Raw genomic sequence first — 19,779 nt, forward strand, 5'->3', positions numbered from 1 at the left:
ACTGCTGCTCCACTATCAGGGTCTCTATCTCTCTCTCCCCGTCCAGCTCCCCCTCTCCCCCCTCTAATGACAGCCAGCAGGGCTGATAGGCAGATATATTTACCCTGGTGGCAGGGGAGGAAGGAGTCATCAGCCCAGCCCTGTCCAGCCTCCGGGCTGTGGCAGGCGGGGCTTAGAGGAAACCCTGGCCGGGTAGCCCCTCCCCAAGCAGGGCATATCTGCGAGAGCTGTCCTGGGCCGGCTCAGAGTTCTCAGCTGGATGGGACCACAGCTTCCCCGGCCCCAGACTCACACACTCACAGCCCCCAGGGAGAGAAGGAGAGACAGGAAGAGAGCGCGGCACACAGAGCAGAGCTGACAGAGACGAGGCAGAGACGAGAGGCAGCCTGTGTGTGTGTTATGTTTTATTCTCACACCCGTGTTCCTGTAGAGCCGTTGATGAGGCAGGGGTCAGCTCCATCTCATCTCAGTGAGGCGTCCAGAGGCGGCCGCGGGGGTCCAAGTGTGCGCCACTTCTCGAGTGTGTGTGACTTTATTTTGCTACTTTTAAACACTGGAACTGTACTGTAAGCATTATGACTCTTCTGGGCTCTGAGCACTCCATACTGATACGAAGCAAGTTTAGATCAGGTAAGAAGAACTTTGATTGACATGTGACTTCTTTTTTTGTGTGTGTGTTTATTAGTGATCAGTTTCTGTTTATTCTCCTGAGCCTTGTAAACAGTTTGCCTGTCAGCACTTGGCATTTACAGGCGATGCAGCGTACATTATGTCATTCATCTGTCTTCACGGATCAGCTGTGCTGACACAATTTGTTCTGGAGAAAGTGACAGGTGTGTGTAATAAACTGCGAGCACGTGACTGTACATGCAATACTCCCTGTCACCGTGTGATGGATTTATTTCTTGGGCGTGTTCTTTGATATTCTTCCGCCTCCTCGTAAAGAAGCGTTACATGCAGGGTGATGTCCTGGGCAGGTTAGTGCACTTGCTGCGTGCCAACCTGCTGCTGAGGGAAGAGACGCTCTGTGCTCGCTGATACAGGGAGATTACACACAGGAGAGGGGTCAGAGGTTATCTTAATCAGGCTGAAGCTGAATTGGAAGCTGATGGCGCTTGTGTGTGTGTGTTTGTGTGTGAACCTGGGCATATCAAAGCTGGAGGAATGGTACAGCGCTGATTTAAAGTCCCTTTAACACACAGCAGCTGCTGCAGCTTTGTGTTCATCTGTCTCCCTCACATGCACACACACTCTTTACCTCCAACACTCTCTCTCTTTCTCATACACACACTTTGTTAGTCTTTATTTTGAAGATCTGTGAGGCTGAGCGTGTGTTTAGAACAGTGTGTGTAGTCTGACCAACACTGCCACCTCCCTGAGGAACATGGCAGCAACAGCAGAGCTCAGACCAGCTCTGCAGTCTGTAAATCTTTATGTACATGATGGCTTCTGAGAGCAGCTGCTGTGAATGTACAAACCGGAGGCTTCAGTTACTTTCAGTTTGTCTGGGAGCTGTAATTGCGTTCCAGGGAAAATGATGCTTTTCCTCTGAGTTGTTTAGAGCAGATCGGCAGGGTGGGAAATGACCCCCCAGTGCTCCGGGGAACGCGATGCGAGGTGGTGTTCAAAAGCAGCAGCAGGTTCAGGTTCTGTGTTGTTCTAACCCACGTGCTGTAGCTGCTTAATATTTCACAGATGTAGAGATTCTGTCTCCACTGCCATAAAGGTCATCTTTCTACAAGTCTGCTTGATGTTACAGTCAGAGGGATTCATGTTCACAGTACGGGGTACAACCGCACGACTGGTTGAGTGAATTTATGACTGCATATATGAAATATGGAGTGTAAGAGAAGTAAAACTCTCCTTATGATAACTGCAGATGACAGGAGCAGTCTGAGACAATCAGGTCGTCCAGGATTTACAGTTTCAGCTCGAGTTCTGCTCCCCATGAAACCAGAAATTGTTGCGTCTTTAGCGCCGCTCCTGATCTACATTATCAAAGCCATGGGAACTGCTGCTGCATGGCTGAAGCTAAAAGAAAAGATAGAGATCTTGTTTAAGCACTCCCTGCGGACCTCCAAATGTTTTGTGAATGTGCGTGTTACTGACTGGTTCTCATGCTGGTTTGATTAACAGCTCAAAGGGCTGTGGCCCGCGCTCTCGGGCTCGCTGTCATTACATAATCGTATGACAGAGGCGTCAAATATAAGTTAAATCAACAGGAGAAGGTGTCAACATATGATGGATAATAGATCACCACACACACACACACACACACAAATCACAAGTTTCCTCATTAATGAGAAGAACTGAAAAAATCTAAAGTTCTGTTGTTTTTAAACTTTGATTGATCTGAAAGTCTTTTTTAATCATGGTTAATTAGAATATGCTACATTTACAATACGTTGCCATATTAGCTATCACTTTTTATTGCAAATCTTGAACTCAATGTTGGACAACGTAAAAGCATGACACTGAACTATTTGACAAGTATTGTGAGATTACATTGAACACAAAAAAAGGCATCAATAAAAATGATAAAATCTGATATAAAATAACTTCAAATGTAGCTGCTTTAGCATAGCCTCTGCACCTCACGGTGGCTTATCATTCAAAAAACAGTTAAGATCCGTTTTTATTAAAAAATTAATTTTAACGAGAGAAAACTAAATATGTGTATTGATAATTGAGAATTCAAACTTTATTCGCATAAGCGAATCAGACAACCTCGTCTGTCTGGCCGTCAGTAAGGTAAGCTACTGTTATAGGCTAAGCTAACGCATGGTGGAGAAATCTATTTAGCTGTGCTAGTTGATAATCATTATGCCAAACCACAAGAGCAATAAGGTAAGACTGCTTTTGACACTGAAAATGAAAACATGAAAGATTAATTAGTCTGTTAAAAGCTGACTTAAAATGCTGCTGCCATATTGTAACCTTAGCTTGTAAAGTTAGCATGTACACAGATTAAAATCTGGTATAGTTTCACGCTCAGTGTGTAAAAAATTCAACTGATACTGATCTGTAGACATAGATGTTTCATCCGTCAGGGAAAGCAGAGGTCATGTGATCAGTAAAGTAAGCTTCTGTAAGCTAACAAACAGTGGTGAAAACTAGTCAGCTGTGCTAACCGAAGGATAATGACGCCTAAAACCCTGATAAAATTTAGGCCGGTATGCGACCTTAAGAGCAGCTGCTTCGGCAAAACATTAGCTTGCTGTGTTAGCTTGTCTTGTTTGCATGTCACTCAAATGACGACCAATTCAGACACTCAACATGTAATTTTTATGTTAGCTTGTCCAGTTAGCTGGTCCCCATAGTTTGTCACGTTAGCTTGTCACGACAGTTTGTCACGTTAGCTTGTCCCGATAGTTTGTCACGTTTGCTTGTCCCTACAGTTTGTCACGTTAGCTTGTCCCGGTAGTTTGTCACGTTAGCTTGTCCCGGTAGTTTGTCACGTTAGCTTGTCCCGACAGTTTGTCACGTTAGCTTGTCACGTTAGCTTGTCCTGATAGTTTGTCACGTTAGCTGGTCACTCAAATACGGAACAGTTGAGCTTTCACTTATTAATGTAAACTAAACTTAATGTGGAAATATATTTAATAAAAGAAGTTTGATTGTAAATTAATCCAAAAGCATAAGAATAGCAGCTTTTTTACGTTAGCTCACCTGAGGAACAAATCATCAGTCACAAGATGGTCCTAGTGCTAATGAGGTATGAGCTTCTGAATAACTTTAGTTAGCCTATTTATAGGTGACAAACTGTATTTTCATTTGAATTTAACCTCCAACAAAAATGACGCTTGCAGATTGTATATTCATGTTAATATTTCATTGATAATATGAAAGACAAAGCCGAGACGCCCTGCTCTGAAGTAGATATAAAAGCTCTTACTAGTGGAACAGATTGGCTTTTACACTAAGTGAGTTTTTTCCCTGTATCTCTGTACTATCACACTGTTGACTATAAGTCACTGTCAGTGGAGCAGCTCCAGAAACTGTATCTTTCTGGCTCTCCTGCATCTGGCCCTGGCTCACAAATCTGCCTCTAACTGTCCGAGACCCTTGGAGTAAATTAAGCGACTCTGTTTTAAGGTGGATTTTCACTTTGTGCAGAGGAATTAGACTAAAATAAACGTAATACTTCATTTGGGAATACCTGTTTATTAGAAGTTATACAGTCGCGCTCATACATCTGTCGCCATCACATTCCTGGTTTTGCAGTTCAGGAGACTTCATGTAGGTCTGACAACACACCCGGCCTCTGTCGCTGAGATGTTGGAGTTAAGTGTAAAAGTGTGGTGTTATTATTAGCCTGTTTCTTTCTTTGTGGTGGCTGTAAATGTGTGAGGCACAATAAATCAGGTATCACTTCTCCTGCTTGTGTAATTAACACCACTTCACCAGTGCAAACCAGGCCGAATGATCATTTATTTACACTATAAATCTGAAAACTTGTAAATGTGGCTGTGGATTTGTATGTCCTTTGTTGTCAAGAAAGTCCGAGCTAGAACAAATGTCTTCAGTTTCAAAGTCAACAGTGGGAGAGGCAGAGTTTGGTACGGTTCAGTGATCTGTGATTACACCGCCTGGCTCTGCTCCTCTGTCTATAACATGTGCTCTCTGCAATCAGGACGGAGCAGCTTCTCAGGAGAGAGAGCAGATTTCATGGCAGCTGCTGTTTTTTTACAGGCAGAATTAATGATAACCTTTAAGTAAACATAATACAGAGCAGCAGATCAGTCCCTGGAGTTTAAACCAAAGCCGCTCGGCAGAATTACCCAACAATAACAGTTACCTTTGTCACATCGCTTTATTTTAGGACAGAAGAGACAACACGCATGTCTGTTTAAAACTAAGGCTGACAGAAAACGCAGGTGCATTACTGTAACGTTAGCTTGTTAGCACATCCAATCTAAAGAAATATGTGAAATTACCAAAACCTCTTAACACAGCATTATGTGTTGGTTTAAGTAATTAAATGTCATGCTGGCACATCGGAAACAATGCCAAAGCAAAGTGCACATGGGAGCAGAAGTTAAGATTTATAACACACGATTGATGTTGTGAAACGGTTGAAGGTTGGGACTATAAAACTGCATGGTTAGGCTAAAAAATACTGTGTTTTGTGTTAATATAAGTACGTAAGCTTTATGTAACATTAAACATTTGCAATTCTATAAATAAGTATGGTTTGAATTAAAATAAGTTCAGTCAGCTCACGTTGTGATAGTTTGAAATGTTTGCAGCAGAACATAACTTGTGTTTGGCGTCTAGGCTGCGACCTCGTTTAATTACATCACGTATGTGACAAAAAATGAATGCAGTTGCCTCACTGTCACGTTAGCTTGTTAGAACAACTTGTTGGACAGCCTTGAAATAAGCAGTTTAACACAGCGATACGTGGTGGCGGCTCAACAGTCAAGTTCACGCAGGGGGGGAAGAAGCGTTTGCTGCCTGGTGAGCATGAGGCACCAAAACTATGCAGATATACAGTATTTAAACATGTTACAATTCAAAGAAAAGCTACTTTATGTTTAAGCACCAAAACTACAAAAGTTTAAATAACAGATGAACGTTTGTGTTCAAAAGGACTAGTTGAGTTAGTAAAGTTATAAATACGCAGTGTTACATCACGTACGTCATTTTAAGTTTTATATTTGGCAAAAGAAAAAAGGTCAGTGATGACTTACAGCCTCAAATGGGACCTGAACTGTGGACGTGCTCTTTATTTTACTTTATAGAGGATTTACGTGTGTGTGTGTGTGTGTGTGTGTGTGTCTGTCCACCCAGATAAAGGATCCCTTTATTCTTTCCAATTGTTTTGTTTCCTGGTGCTTACACATAGTTTTAAGTTGTAGATAAGGATCCGACTGCACAGGTTGTGTTAGAGTTAAATGGAATCATTGTGAGCACTCATTTTGTTTCTAGTTTTTAAAGTGTCGGTCCTGACAGTGGAGCTGTACCAGTCGGACTGAGGAGCTTTAGTGAAGAGCAGACGACTGTATATGGCAGCTGCTGCTTTTACACACAGAGTTATGGATCAGTAAACAACACGCCGAGCTGTGTGCTGACTTCCCTTCACGTAAAATTAAAGACAGTCTGCATAATTCACTAAAACTAACAGTTACATGTCTTTGTCACCATGCTTTAACCGTGACATAGTCAGAAACTACATTAATCTAAACAGAACCAGGTAAGGCAGATGGGTTTCCACCAATCAGTCCGGTTCTGCCCGAGGTTTCCATAGGTGCTTGCTCATGTTGGACTTAGACTATTAGACTCTCAGTTAATAATAATAAGAAGAGTACTGCTTGGGCCTGCTGTTGTGACTTGGCTCTGTAAAAAGAAATAGATTGATCGATGGACAAAAGTATTCAAGTAAGTAAGTTGAGCAAGTCGGTGCAGGCCCAAAAATAAAAGAAACAAATCCATTCAAATAGAAGTTAAAAACCTGCATGTATTTATGTGTTTAATAAAGCCGATGACAAAGACTTCCCCTGACAGAGGCTGTATCTGTTACTTGTTCCGGTCAGATTTCAGTCAGACACTTATGCCTGCGTTTGCTCTCTGTGATGTTGCGACCAGCAGGTCGTGACCTCCTCTCTGTAAACTAAAGCAGATGTCAGATGAAGGGAAGGGCCTGCTGTTACATAACGGAGGTGCTCTGCCATGAGAGGGCTCTGAGGTGGCACCCGAGATCGCTTATACTTAGTCTGCATGTTAAAGGAGTCATTGCATCTAACCTGGACGTTTTGAGGTTATTAATACAATTATTAAATGTGCAGGAGAATAACCACCTTAAGGTCAGACAAGTAGAAAGTGACCAGGGGCCTTTAAGAACATTTCATACTGGTGAGTCAGATCCAGGACCCATCGAGAGACAGATAACGGCTACGAGGAAAAACACACACAGACACGACGACAAAGACAGAAAAAGACCCACAGACACAAGCAGACCAACAGACACGGGGGAGGCTCTATGTTTATGACCCCACACTCCCACCTACACCAACGCTACACACACACATACACATGCAGAAACGTGCACAAGCTGCAGACCACACACTGCCTGCAGATCTGTTTAAAAGCCAGGAGCTGTGTTTATCGCTCCCTACATCCTGCTCGCAGAAATATTTGTGAGCAAGCGGTGTTGTTGTTTTTTTTTTCTGTTTTCTGCATGTATGCATACACACATACATACATACATACATACCTATATGCATGCATCTGTTCCATCACTACAGGCTGACATGAGTACTTTTTAGATGTAGGGACATTTGTCATAATTCAAAGTCAGAATCTAAAAACAGCATTTAAAGTTGCTTGAATCTTCCTGCTTTTTGCCTGTCCCTTACCTGTCTTTCTACCTCTCTTTCTCATCTTTCCCTTCTTTTTGCTCTTCCCCTCCTCCTCCTTCTCCTCCTCCTCGCTCTTACTTCAGTCCTACAGTTAAGACTTCAGCAGAGGAGGACACGAGAGCAGCTGGCAGACCAAGGCATCATGCCTCGTGAGTAACGCCTCCCAACACTGAGCTGCCGCACATGCAGGCACACACAAACAATCAGACACACACAAACGTCCACTTGCAGGCCTGTAGACTACCGTGTGAGTAAGACAGGGTTGGAGACCTAATGAACGAGCGACTGAACACATAATAAAATAAGCAGGTACAAAAAAAACGTCACATTCCTGTTGTGGTATCGTTCCGTGTAGAGTTTGTTTATTTGTCCAGGTGTGAATATTTCTGGCCCCAACCTTTTGTATTAAGATGAAATTTATTTAAACCGCCCGATAAGTCTACAAATGGAATAATACGTCTAGAAGACACAGAGGAGACTCGTATTTTGTCGGCTGAATCTCTGCATTAGTTTTTTGTACATTGCTTACAAAGCAATGCAATGCAGCATGGCAGGCTGTAAACTTCACAAACCGAGTCTTAAAACGACCCTTTAGCGTTTATCATTCAGGCAAATCTAGACCCAACATATCTAATGTCAATCTCTTTTAGCTCCAGTTTTGGTCTCCACCACCTCCTGAGGGAAATATCAGGTTCTGTAAGCTGCTAAATGCTCCAATATTTTTGCCAGCTAGTCACTAACTTTGTCTGTTAGGTGTTTGTTCATGGGCACGAAGTGTAACCTTGGTTGAGCTTTTCTCACAGTGTGGACCAAAACAGGAAAGTTGCATGCAATCAAAAAAACAAGAACACAAGGACCTGAAAGATGCTAAACACACTGTAGAGGTGATGAAAGCCCAGAGGGATATTTGGCTATATGTCAAGGTAAAACAACACATAACTACAGTGGCCAATAAGGGCAATCGCACTGCATAGCCCAAACGGTTTCCATGAAAAGAAAGAGGCTGAAAATGTAAAAACACACGCAAAAGTCCGAGTATGTCCCGATGTCCCTTCAGATTTTCTTTATCTGTCGTCCTGTCAGTGGCTGAATAATTAACAAGCATTTAAATAACTTTTTGTCAGCTTCGCTGTGTTTATACGACTCGCAACCTGGAACAAAAAAGTGTGACCTTTTCTTTATGAACTTCCTACAGTGTGACCTCAGAGATATGGCCACTGTGTGGTGAATGAAGTTAAATTTATTTAATTGAAAACACTAATATTGTACGGTTGACAAATTGTGACAACAGCATGAAAAGTTATCACCTTTTCAAAGTCTCCCTTCGGCCGTTGGTCCTTCACTAAATCAGGATGCTTCTGAAAGTCTGAGTGTGCAGCTGTGAGAAGCATCATTCACCCCAGTCTTACATGCATCACTCACTGCATCACTTACGAACTGATGTATCAGATGAAATATCATCTGCAGATATTCAGGTATCACAGTTATATCAGTGTCTACATATATGTTTTCTGGTTTGTGCAGTTATTAACCCTTTCTCTACAGAATAAATGCAGAAAACAACGTTTGGAGTGATTTCTAACAGCTGTCATCATGTAGTTTGTCCAGCAGAGGGCGCACTGCAGCACATGTAGCAGACTTGATTGACAATGTGTAATAATGTTAAATATTCTTTAAAAACGTTAAGCAGTTTTCTGAGTATGTTTGCAAAGTAAAATCTGTAAAACCCTCATAGACAGGGTCAATTTATAGTCCAGCTCAAAGACTCCGAATATTTGTGACGTATGGGTGTACGATGGATTCTTTTCTTGCTCTTAAATCAGTTTAAAATCAGTTTTCCATTGAGCTTGATATTTTGAATCAGAGACCTGCAGGTTCTTGCCTCTTCGTACAGTTCTTTCCGTACGTTATAGTGTGTAATTGATGCTCTTTCCTCCCAGTAAAGGGTGTAGCCGCGGTCAAACTGCGTTAAGCTAAAAGTGGACTTTGAAACTCACTTTGAACCTAAAGAATTACGCTGCAGATTAAAGCATTAAAGAAAGACGGAAAGAAACAGGTAGGAAGAAAAGAAAACAGTTAGGATGACAGATGCTCTGAAGAGAAGCAGATCCAGACTCCAGAGGCGGATAAATCCACAGGTAGTGACACATGCAGAGGTCGACATAGAGGGAGCAGGTGGATACATGACAAGCAGAGAGACAGGCAGATAAAACCTGCAGCAGAGAGACAGGCAGCAAGCCAGAGAGCAGGCAGACAGGCCCGTGAGTGACCGCGGAGGAATGCTCTCGTGCTGCTCAGCCAGATTTACACGGACGTACCTGTTTACAGCAGTGTGCCTGCGGAGCGACACATCAAAGCAGAGACTCGTCCCAACACAACAACATGGAGCCCGAGCTGCCGTTTATAAGACACACACTTTGTTCTTTAATGTCACATACGACACAGTGATGAGAACAAGCAGGCCGAGCGTGCGCAGCCCGCTCTTAAATCCTTTCTGTTCTTCTGATCTACGTCCTCTTGTGCTCTTTAGGTCATGGATGCGCTCGCATGTCACACACGTAAATAATGCTGATGTCTTTTACATCACGTGTGCAAATCTGACTTAAAAAGATCAATACGTTTGATGTTAGATGAATCACAGCTGCTTATAAATAAGATCAAATCATCTCCTTATACTTTAAAGCAACAGCGTGTCGTCCTGGTAAACCTGGAGCGCTGAGCGCTGCATGTGTGTCGTGTGTACTCGCCCACAGAACAGCACGGGGACTGCAGGCCGGGGATTTGTTGAATGATATCTCTGGCACCGTTTGCCGTTTCACAGAGGCTCCAGCCGGCAGATAAACTGCTGGTAAGTGTGCGGGGGAACGGAATCCAGAGGCCCAGCGAGGCTCTATCAGTTTCTGGGAGTCTGTCAGTGATAAGGCAGAAAGGAGGAACGTGATTGGCCAGCGGGGTTCCAAACGCTTATTTTAAAAGAGAAATTTCAATTGGCTGTTTATCTGGTGATTACAGGAGGAGGAGGAGGAGGAGCAGGAGGAGGAGGGCACACACTTTCTCACCCAAACACGAGATGTCTTATCACTCTATGAAGCAGCCTCTCTCAAATAGGGGTGCTGAGGAGAACTGAAGGGGGGGCATGAGATTATTTATTGATTTAAAAATATTAGTCATGCCCGATTCCTTAAATATTCACACTGTACACTGTAATAAATAATATAAGTCACAAGTTTTGTCATTATACAAAACTTTATAGATTCTTTAGATGATGTGTTTGTTACCCTAATCATTCAATTAATTTCACAGGCCTGTGATCAATATAAAACAGCCCCATTGATTACAGTCAGATACATTTATATCAAATCACTTTAATATAATGTGAATTAATTTAATTACTGAAATCTTTAATTGAAAAGCAACCTAATCTTTTAAATATACAGCCAATAAATATAACATCAGTGACTGTATCGTAAAGATGATATATGGACAGATGTTTTCACTTCGTATCAATGATTTGGAATCATTTATCGACCCATATTGATGTGTCCTTACACCCAGAGTTAACTGTCACAACAACTGCAATTATGTTCAAGTTTTTATGTTGAAGGAAAAAGAAAATCAATAAAATGGATTTTCAGCCTCCAAAATATCGTCAGTATCAGGAAGAATATGTTCTAATGCTTGTCAAGGCTTTTTGTTCTTTTGTGAGGAAAATTAGCCAACAGTTTAATGACGCCAACTCACCCCATGAAGTGTTTTTAATCTCGAAGACTTCAGTTTGTTCTCCTTGGCGTTAAACGGTTATTACCGGAGTAAACGTCCACGGTCGGCTCCGGTTGTAACTCTTGATTTTCCTGGCTGACGGTCGCTTTCCTTTTCAGACTGTTTGCTTCATCTGAGCGTCGAGTTTGTTTCTTTTTCTTTGGATTTTCACTTCTTGTTGAAGTTGTATCTGTAGTCATCCATCTTTTCTTTGTTTGTTCAGCCATAGTAGATTACTGTTTACTCGCAACACTTGCAGAGAGCGTAAAAGCAGCCGCTTAGCTCCGCCTACCCTCTCTGGCAGACCAACCACTGCTGACTGATGGAAAACGCGTCACTAACTGGGCGCTGCTTGTTATTTTTTCCGTCCATAATAATACCATATACTGCAAATGCACAGGCTTCCATCAGTGGGCCATAGGCTCAGTCACCATTGTGTTACCTCATTCAGAGATAGATATAGATTTACAGACATTCATTTACATGAAAATCTACCAGATCATTACTTTAAGTTGCAAGTTTGTTTTTATTTCATAAATTAATATCTCCTTTTCCCTTCCTCTCTCTCTCTCTCTCTCTCTCCATCCAGTCTCTTAAGGCTGGTGATACTCTTTCTTTTTAACCGTGCGGTCGCGTACACAACCGTCTGCATCATGAACGTAACTGTTCACATACTTGTCTCTGCACTACGTCTGTTACTGCAGGATACCTCTAGAGGGCGCACCAGAGAGCTCAGGCCATATGCAGCTACCGTATGTGCGGGATGTAAACAACAGACATGGAGATACTCTAATCTGTCTGCAGCTGTTTGACAGGCATGTTTGTGTCTGTGCAGTGGCAACGACACATCGTACAGATGTGGATCACTGTGGACTTGGTCTATCAGCTCGTCTTCAGAACTTTCTGCCCTTGTTGTCCTTGCTGCTGTGTTAACCCTGTCACATCCCCTCTGCCTCTACACTGCCCCTACAGGTCATGTGCAGACTGCATCATTGCGACCTCTTAGCGTTAATTTTTGAGGACGTGCACAGCCAATGCTCCAAACAGGTGCAGGGAACGCGTGGCAGCCATCATGTGCATGCAAACGTGCAGTTAAGAACAAGTATATCATAAGCGTTTCTGTCTCATGGTAGATTCATGTTGGGTCTTTCTGTAAATAATATAACAAAGAGTATGTTCTAGACCTGCTCTACTCGTAAAGTGTCAGATCACTTCGGTTATGATTTGGTTTCATTGTTATATCAGACACTGAGGGAGCAGTGCCATGTTCCTCTTTTTAAGAGGAAGTCTGTTTTTTGCAGTGGACGGGGGGCACAAAAGAAAAATGTTGAAGGAAAAAGTGTAAGAACATCTTCTCTATACCTTCAGTAATTTGTCCGTCCGGTTCCTAAAAAACTGAGACGTTCTCGAGGCGTCACAGCATCCTCCTCCTCCTCCTCCTCCTCCTCGTCGGTGCTGCTGTCGACCCTTCAGACGCTGGCCGCTCTGCCCGGCTGTGTTATTCCTGCTGGGGAGATGGACACGGCACAGGGTCTGTGTATATATTACCCATGGAACATCTGGTGTTTATTAGGCTGTTCAAGAACCCGGCCCAGCCTCTCAGGCCCGGCTGGCGTGTGGCCTGCATGGGAGCACACTGTCTGTCTGCTGGCCACAGGTCTGAACACACACACACACATCTAATATTTCCTCATAAAGATAATAGAGCCGGAGCTGCAGGTTTACGGAGCTTTTCCTGCATAAAAACACATTTCCCTCCCCTGTGCAGCGGTGCTTTAATCCTCCAGGGATGGAAACACAAAGGGAATAATTCCTGCTAATGCACCATACGTCTTCTCTCTCAGCGCCGTGTTTACATCTGACAGATACAGTCAGCAGGTAGACGTATTACAATAGGTTTAAAGTGCGTCGTGTGTTTTAATACGGCTGCAGATTGTTTAAAAGTCCGTGAGCCAGCTCCACACTCATCAGATCGGGTTACCCTGAGTCTCACAGAGATGGGGCAGCGCGCTCAAACGCGCCTTCAGCCAGTTTGGTTCCTCAGTTTAAACACTCTTAAAGCTGCGTGTGTCCCTGTGATGTCAAATCAGCTCTTAAATCAGGCGGCAGAGTGACAGGTGAGGCCGGGGGCTGGTATCAACATATGATGTCATCCTGCTGGTGGTCATGTGACATAAGTGTGCTGTTTACAATTCAGCCAAGGGTTAATGTCCAACAATTGCCCCTATTACCTCAGTAATATACTTACCCAGGCACAATTTGTTTTTGCAGTTATTACTGTAATAAACACAGCTGCTCCAGAGAGATGTTATTACATCATGTTTGAGTTCATATCGGAATCACTCTGTTTATTATTTGGTGTAGAAGAAGACTTTTCCTTAACCCAGCCTATACCTGATCACCAATAAAGTTTTTAAAACATTCTTTGATTTTCTTTTTGGTGATAAGAATCTTCAATAAAGTAATCTTTCAAAAAAAGAAGTGATGTCACTCACACAGTGTTGACCCTGGTTTGACACTGGACTCTAACTTTGGGCTCTTTCACACCTGAAGTCTGTTTGATCTGAATCAAAGACCAGCTCGTGGTGTGGTTTGTGGTCAGACTGAAGCTTTTACCAAGGGACCCAAAGAGTTGATGCGCGAGGAAACTGCTCTCTGATTGGTCAGAATTTCCTCAAAACTCCCTGAAGTAAACAAAGCGAGAGAGAATCACCGACTTTAATGTATTTTTAACTTTTAACCAACATTGTTTCCACTCTCCTTTCGTTTGTCACTGAACAGTCTGAACACCGCCGTGTTCTCGTGCAGTTTGACAAACATCTGTGAAATTGTTTGGTCGGCCATGTTTCTATCAGAGCCCTCACCTCGTCTGTCCTCTGCTCATCTTGCTGTCTCGCTGCGTGGCTGCCTCTGCAGGTGTCAGCACCATTAACAACCCACAGAGTGTTTTTGGTTTGCTTCCTGTATTAGATCCTACTTAAAGTCTGATTATGTTCTCACCTGAATTGAACCGGACCGTGGTTCGTTGGATCTTTCCTGGCGGACCATGGTCCAGTGGTTGGGTCAGCACCAGAGTTCGATATTTTATATCTTCAAGACAAAAAAAATTTAATGTTTCCTTCATAAATCTGTTCATCTTTCTGTCCCACCCTGTGGATGTGTAGTCATACTTTTATCTGTTCTCTGTATTTTGGTGGAGAATTAGAGTCTAACATGAACGAGACATGAAGCCAAATATTTGCTGTATCTGGAGATTAAAGATGTTTAATAAAGCACATTAATCTTGACGTAATTTAATGTTGGAAGTTTCTTATTTCAGACCCATTTTTCATCACACAGTAACTCTCCACCTGAGTCGTCCAGCAAACAGCTCGACATCATTCTTTTTACTTTGGCTCCGAATCCTCCGAAAAAATCCCACTGAAATTATATTTGACCAAATAAGAGCCGTTTCTCCTTCTCGCACTCAGATAATCAACCTGCTGCGCTGCTCCCTCCTCCGTCCTGTGGATGGATCGTACGCCGGGGCAGGTTCGCGCCGGGCCTGATTATTTATTCTGGATCAAACTGAGAGAGATGTAGGAGGACGAAAATCTCACCCGCTGCAGCGCTTTAATTACAGCAGCTACATTTATTGTTAGAGCTCTCAAAGTGTCTGCAGCTCGGGGAGCGATATCAGGACTGATCTACAGCTGAAGTATTGATTATCGGAGGCTGAGTGGAGTCGTGTGTGTGGTGTTTGATGGGAAATGATGATAAAATAGAAAAACACCTGTCATTTAGAAGTCAAACACTCTTGATCCATTATGTAGATATTATGGAGCTTCACAAAGTCCCGCCTCCCTCGGTTTCTGTTGCTACATCCGTCAGGCTTTCTTTTTTTGCACAGCACAAAATGTTTATAAAATCTAAACTTCTAACTAATAATTGAAACAGGTTGTTGAAGAGGTACACAAAAGCAGGATTCTCATTTCATGCCGAAAAACGCACATTTCCCACCTAAAATGACGACTTTTGGTGGCAATATTTGTTAGCTGTAACGTTAGCCAGCTAGCTTGCTAATTAAGCTAATTTTAGCAACAGGTGTTTCATAAAAACACAATCATGGCAGGAATTGTTCATGTTTTCAGCTGACTCTTTTGAGTTGTGTAAAGGTGTCTCACATATGTCCTTGGTGGCTACATGCATGATACGTATGTGCTAAAACACTGAGGCTAAAGCTAGCGTAGGCTAACAGAGTACAGTGAACTGTCTGACGGTGTGGCCCTGCTGTGTGTTGTGCAGACCCGGCCTCAGACGGCTCCTCTCTGGACGATCAGATGAAGCTAAAGCGAGCGCGACTCGCCGAGGACCTGAACGAGAAGCTGGCTCTGAGGCCGGGGCCCCTGGAGCTGGTCCAAAAGAATATCATTCCCCTAGACTCTGCCCTCGCAATGACAGGTACCAGCAGAGGACTGTGCTGTGGTGTGACTCACCTGTAACACCTGCTGCATCGCTACCTGTGTCACTACACGTTTAATGCAAAGGAGAGCACGTTTACCTCCTGACTCTGTGTGTGTGTGTGTGTGTGTGTGTGTGTGTGTTTTTTAACGAAGCATTGTTCTAGAAGTTGTAATCTACTCAAACAAGCATGTCCTTAAAAGACCGTCCCTCAACACAGTCAGATCATTTTGCACAAACTAAAAGTCGAGTGTGTTTATTGCTGGTGTTTTATCACATCATGTTTCTCTGTAACAAACAGCACTAGCTTCACATTGCACTTGGTTTGCCCGAATTTTTCACCTCCTCTTGTTGTATACAAATGAAGCTAAACCCCCCGGAGCGGGCGCTGCCATCTTGCTCATCTGTATCCAGAGTGTGTGCAGTAGAGATCGGCTGGTGGAGCCGCAGTATCAACGTCCCGCCCCTTCCTCTACCCGACACACACCTTTACCTTGTGTCCTTGGTGTGTTGGAGCCCTCAGGTGTCCTTGGCGTGTTGGAGCCCTCAGGTGTCCTTGGCGTGTTGGAGCACTCAGGTGTCCTTGGCGTGTTGGAGCCCTCAGGTGTCCTTGGCGTGTTGGAGCCCTCAGGTGGGCTCAGTCTGCAGCAGAACAGCTTCTTGTGTCGGTCTGAAGCAGATATTCACGCTTATGGAAAGTTCAATGACTGTAGTGTTAGTGTTAGTTATGTCTCCTCTCGCCGTTCCTCCTCTACTCTGCTACTCGGGAACAGAACGCTGCAGGAGCCCCATTTGTCCACAGAGCTGTCAATCATGAGGCCACACCCCCTTTTTATAACATCAAATAACCAATAAAAAAAATAAACTTGTCAGAAAAATGAACACTTGGACATAAATCAGCATGATAAGAACTAACTATAATGACAGAAACCATGTTTGAGAAAAATGTATTTGACGTGTATTTTGATTTTATAGTTTGACTCATGTCCCATCTGTTAACATGGAGGAGGTGGGCTTTGTGAGCTATACTGCAGCCAAGCAGCAGGGGGCAATAGAGAGGGTTTGGCTTCACTTTTAGGGGGCTGTCATGTCTGCCATCTTTTGAAAATCAAACATTGGTTGGTTTTGATTACAAAGAGTGACGAGCAGAGTGTAGCAAACATTACATTTTTAAATCATGTCCTCCCCGCCCTCACATTGAGCTGTACTCCTCCAGTACCTGTTTCCTGTTTGTCCTCTTTAATGTGATCCTCGTTTCTCAGCAGAAAAAGTATTTGTTTGTATTTTTTTTCACGGGGAATGTTATTTACATTTTTAGAACATGGTGCTGCTTTCAGAAAGCCCTCTTCAATGCACTGTGGAGCTCAGAAATGTTGTTGTTGTGGCTATTCCTCTTGAAGAGGAGGTGCTGTGACATGTAAAGTGAATATGGAGACCTCCGCCGCCTCCAGTGTTTGATTTAAGGAAAAGCACAACATGCATGCTTAGACACTGCAGTGATTTAACGCTGTGCGTCCCTCAGACCTCGCTCTGTTTGTCCTCTGATGCTCAACATGTTACTCACTCTCCCTATATCACTCCTGGCAGAGCAGAAAGTGCTTTTTAGACTCTGCGTTTAATGTTTGCCCCCTTGAGCTTCAGTAAACATGTTGCGTAAAGGAGCCGGCGGGCTGCAGTCAGCTGGTTTACACTACCTCTGCATGCCGTTTATTGAGACGAGCCGCAGCTGTATTTGGGTCCACCCTTTCCTTTAGAAGTGTTTCACTTTGAGAGCATCCTTGTGTGTTTGTGTACCTGTGTGTATGTTTGTATCCCCCTCCTCCCTCTTTGTCTCTGGCCTGCAGAGCTCTGTGACAGGACCAGGCTGCTGCTGCTGTGTCCCCCCTCGCCTGCAGCATTAACCCCTCACCTTAAAGCTCCTCACCTCCCACAACACTCCCAAAGATTGCTTTAACCTCGTCCACAAACTATGTGACCCACCGTCACATCTAAACACGACACTTAGAAAGAGGAAGCGCACACGGCTGCAGATTTCCTGCAGTTCTGACATCTCAAACTCCCCGTAACATCAAACTGACATAAAGACTCAGCGTGACAGCGTGAACAACACGTCCTTGCACGTTCACCTCTAGTGCTCACTGTGCAGGGCTCTGAGGGCTAGTTAGTCATGATAAAGATGCAACACCTGGAAAGACTTTCAAAATAAAGCAGTAACATAAGCGATTAGATGTACAGTAAAAGCACGGACTGGTTTGAATTTCAAAATAAACTGTTCAAATAATGAATAAAAGATATGCTGGTTAGACTTTTGAAAAAATGTATGCAATAACAAATAAGAAACCTGGACTTTCAAAATAAAGCAACAACGTTAGCTATTACACATGCAAAGACTGGTTAGACAAAAAAAACCTTCCACTCCGCAATAAAAAATAAGCAACAGCTGGTTAGACTTTCAAAATAAAGCAGTAAAGTTAGTAATAATATCTATGCAGAGTCTGGTTAGGCTTCCAAAATAAAGCGCCTATGTTCACAATAACTGAAAAGTAACTTCCCTTTGGAATTTCAGAATTAAGCAGTCAAGTTAATGATTATAAATATTTAAGATGAAGGGCTCAGGTTGGTGGTAATTAATGAGCTAAGTCAGATGATACTTTCAAAAGAAAGAAATTACATATTTATTTAAGACTGGTTACACTTCAAAATAAAGCGCTCAAGTGAGCAGTACAGGATATGCAACTTCCTGTTATACTTTCAAAATAAAGCAGTAGTGTTAGTGATTACATATACAGTGTATGCTAGGACTGGTTTTGACTTCAACAGTGCTCAAGTGACAAGTAATAAATATGTAACATTCGGTAAGACTTTCAAAATAAAACTTTCAAGTTAATGATAGTAGACATGCAAAGGCTGGTCAAACTCATGCCTTTCAAAATAAAGTGATTAAATATATAAGCAAATATATATAAGCAATGTTTGTAAGACTTTCAAAATAGATTGTTCATGTAATAAAGATGTGCATCAGCTACACTACAAAAAACAAACCCTCAGTTAGCGAGTATATACAGCCTGATTAGACTTCCAAAATAAAGCACCCGTGTATGCAATGATATGCAGTAAACTTTTACAATGAAGAGGTCTGGGTGGTGTAATAAATAAGCTAAGTCCTTTTAGACTTCCATAATAAGCAACATCTGATCAGACTTTCAACATGAAGTCATCAATTTAGCAATTAAAAACTGGCTACACTTTCAAAATAAAACATTAAAGAACTCATTCAGAGGGTCAGTGTTGTTGCTGCAGTGAGGGAAGCAGTTCAACTTGAACAGGTGTGAGGAGGTGGTATTTAGGACAATGCTGTGTACTAAACTGTGTGTTAATCTATGTGTGTTTGTGTGTATTGGAGGTCAGTGAGTTGCACCGAGCAGGGCTGGTGCTGTGATTGAAGCCAGGGTCTGTTCCTGCCTGTCACATGTTTGGATACAAAGACAGAATCTTATACCTCCACACATACACACACACACACACACACACACACACACACACTCACACACACTGGGCTCTGTTTGATAGCCACTCTCAGCTCCTCCAATTAGCACTGCGTTCACTATCAGCTCAGCCAATCAGGAGCGAGCTGGATGTAAAGTGGCGTGTCGGTCTCTCACACAGGCAGCGTAACACCTCCAGGCTGAGTGTCGTACAAGGTGTCAGTGACAGACAGGAGCCGTGTGAGAGCACCGGTCACACAGGGGACGTACACTGTGTACACCGTGCAGCGCTCTGCTGAGTGCATCCACAGTGCAAAACACTGTCCCTCTGTGAGTCATGAAATGAAGAATTTTTAAACCTTGGCCCTATTTTTCTACATATTTTGGGGTGTAAATGATTGACAGGTACAAAATGTTTAGAAACGCTCCAGTAGATGTGTTTTTGCTCTTATAAATGGTTAGTTCAGGCTCAACAGAATATTTGTTTAACATAAAGTAACCCAACAAAGTAACAGATCGAGGCAATGCCAGACCAGCAACTCCTGTGTTCTGTGAGGTAAAAATAGTTTTTTTTCAATGGAGTCTGGTGGCTTTGAAAAGAGCTTTAAAAAAGCATCCTCCTCTTCAAACTCTTCAGGGGCTGCTTTGTCAAAAAAAAACAGAAACAAACACTTAATATGTCCTAATATTGTGGAATTCCCAGTTTTTGGTCACATGAAATAAAATAAGCGAGA

General features: G+C 42.9%; 1 protein-coding gene across 1 annotated transcript in view; it reads left to right on the top strand.

Annotated features, from left to right (window-relative positions):
* Nucleotides 1-269: 269 nt before the first annotated feature.
* The window catches only part of myocd (myocardin), a 32,481-nt gene continuing 12,971 nt past the window's right edge, over nucleotides 270-19,779 (top strand). Inside the window, exons 1-3 of the mRNA XM_069664734.1 lie at nucleotides 270-630; nucleotides 7,445-7,510; nucleotides 15,405-15,560. Of these exons, the coding sequence (XP_069520835.1) occupies nucleotides 576-630; nucleotides 7,445-7,510; nucleotides 15,405-15,560 (277 nt within the window). The 5' untranslated portion in view covers nucleotides 270-575. The remainder of the gene's footprint in view (nucleotides 631-7,444; nucleotides 7,511-15,404; nucleotides 15,561-19,779) is intronic.

Source organism: Semicossyphus pulcher, unplaced genomic scaffold (assembly GCF_022749685.1).
Source record: "Semicossyphus pulcher isolate SPU_LCO1_2020_fin unplaced genomic scaffold, fSemPul1.0.p SCAF_16, whole genome shotgun sequence".
NCBI lineage: Eukaryota > Metazoa > Chordata > Actinopteri > Labriformes > Labridae > Semicossyphus > Semicossyphus pulcher.